Consider the following 1036-nt stretch of genomic DNA (forward strand, 5'->3'; position numbering starts at 1 on the left):
GAGCCCGCGGGCGCCGCCTCCCCCCACCCAAGCTGCTCAGGCCTGCTGAGGGCCGTCGGGGCTGCCCGCTGGAGCTCCAGCCCGCTCACGGCCCTGCTCAGCTGACGTGCGCCGTGCGCGCCAAGGCTGCCCGCTGGCCTTGAGGACAGTGTGGGCGCCTCACAGAAACTCGCAGGGGGCTGGGCAGCAACGGAGGCCACGGGCTCGCACCAGGGCCAGTGCTCGGCGGCGCTCTGGAAGCCTCCGTGACGCGGCCGCGACCTCCAGGCAGGAGGGAGCCTGGCTCGGCGGCACTGGGGGGACATGGCCACCTGCGCCTGACTGACCTGCTTCCGTGACCTCATGGCCGCTTCCTCCAACGTCTCGGCAGCCTCAAACTTGCCCTGACGTCTGTAAAGTGCCCCGAGGTTTTTTAAAGTCGTCGTGACCGTGGGGCTGTAAACAAGCACAGGCACACACAGCCGCGGTCAGGGCACAGCACGCCCAGGGGCTCACAGGCCTCCGTCCGGTTGAAGACACCGTAAAGTCCTAACTGCAAACCCTAAACGTCTCCTCAGAAGTGCCGTCGACCACCAAAGCCCCACAGGACGTCAGGGAGGACCCCAGGTTCCCCGCGACACCGCTGCACGCCTCCCAGAGGCCGGGCACAGCCTCACACCACCCCCAGGCCCAGGCGGAGCTGACCACCAACGGGGGATCCATGGCCGCGCCCCCACTCTTGACAGCTCCTGCCAAGCCAGCACCACCCCAGCGGTGCCAGCACGCCCACAAGGCCGTCCTCCGCAGGACGGACCCCATTAACAGACGCTCATCAGCTGTGCCGCCCCTTGGGGGACACAGGCAGTGAGGGGCAGCCCACGTCACCTTCCGTGGCGAGGGTGTGGGGAACCCAGAGGGGCGTCTGCTGCAAACGACAGGCCCAGACCCTCCCTGCAACAGACGCCGCCAGAGCCTCAAAGGCTGAGCGGTTTAAACGGAAAAGCCGCGGGCAGCGCTCCGGGCAGCTGCGAGCAGGGTGCAGGTGTTAAGGAGAAGG

The 1036-nt window shown here is 67.9% G+C and overlaps 1 protein-coding gene across 1 annotated transcript in view; it reads right to left on the reverse strand.

Annotated features, from left to right (window-relative positions):
* Nucleotides 1-1036, reverse strand: part of KLC1 (kinesin light chain 1) — a 26566-nt gene that overhangs the window by 9805 nt on the left and 15725 nt on the right. The window contains exon 8 of the mRNA XM_012724363.1: nucleotides 5-469. Within this exon, the coding sequence (XP_012579817.1) occupies nucleotides 5-469 (465 nt within the window). The remainder of the gene's footprint in view (nucleotides 1-4; nucleotides 470-1036) is intronic.

Source organism: Condylura cristata, unplaced genomic scaffold (genome assembly GCF_000260355.1).
Source record: "Condylura cristata isolate star-nosed mole 26May11 unplaced genomic scaffold, ConCri1.0 scaffold00013, whole genome shotgun sequence".
In the NCBI taxonomy this organism is placed as follows: Eukaryota; Metazoa; Chordata; class Mammalia; order Eulipotyphla; family Talpidae; genus Condylura; species Condylura cristata.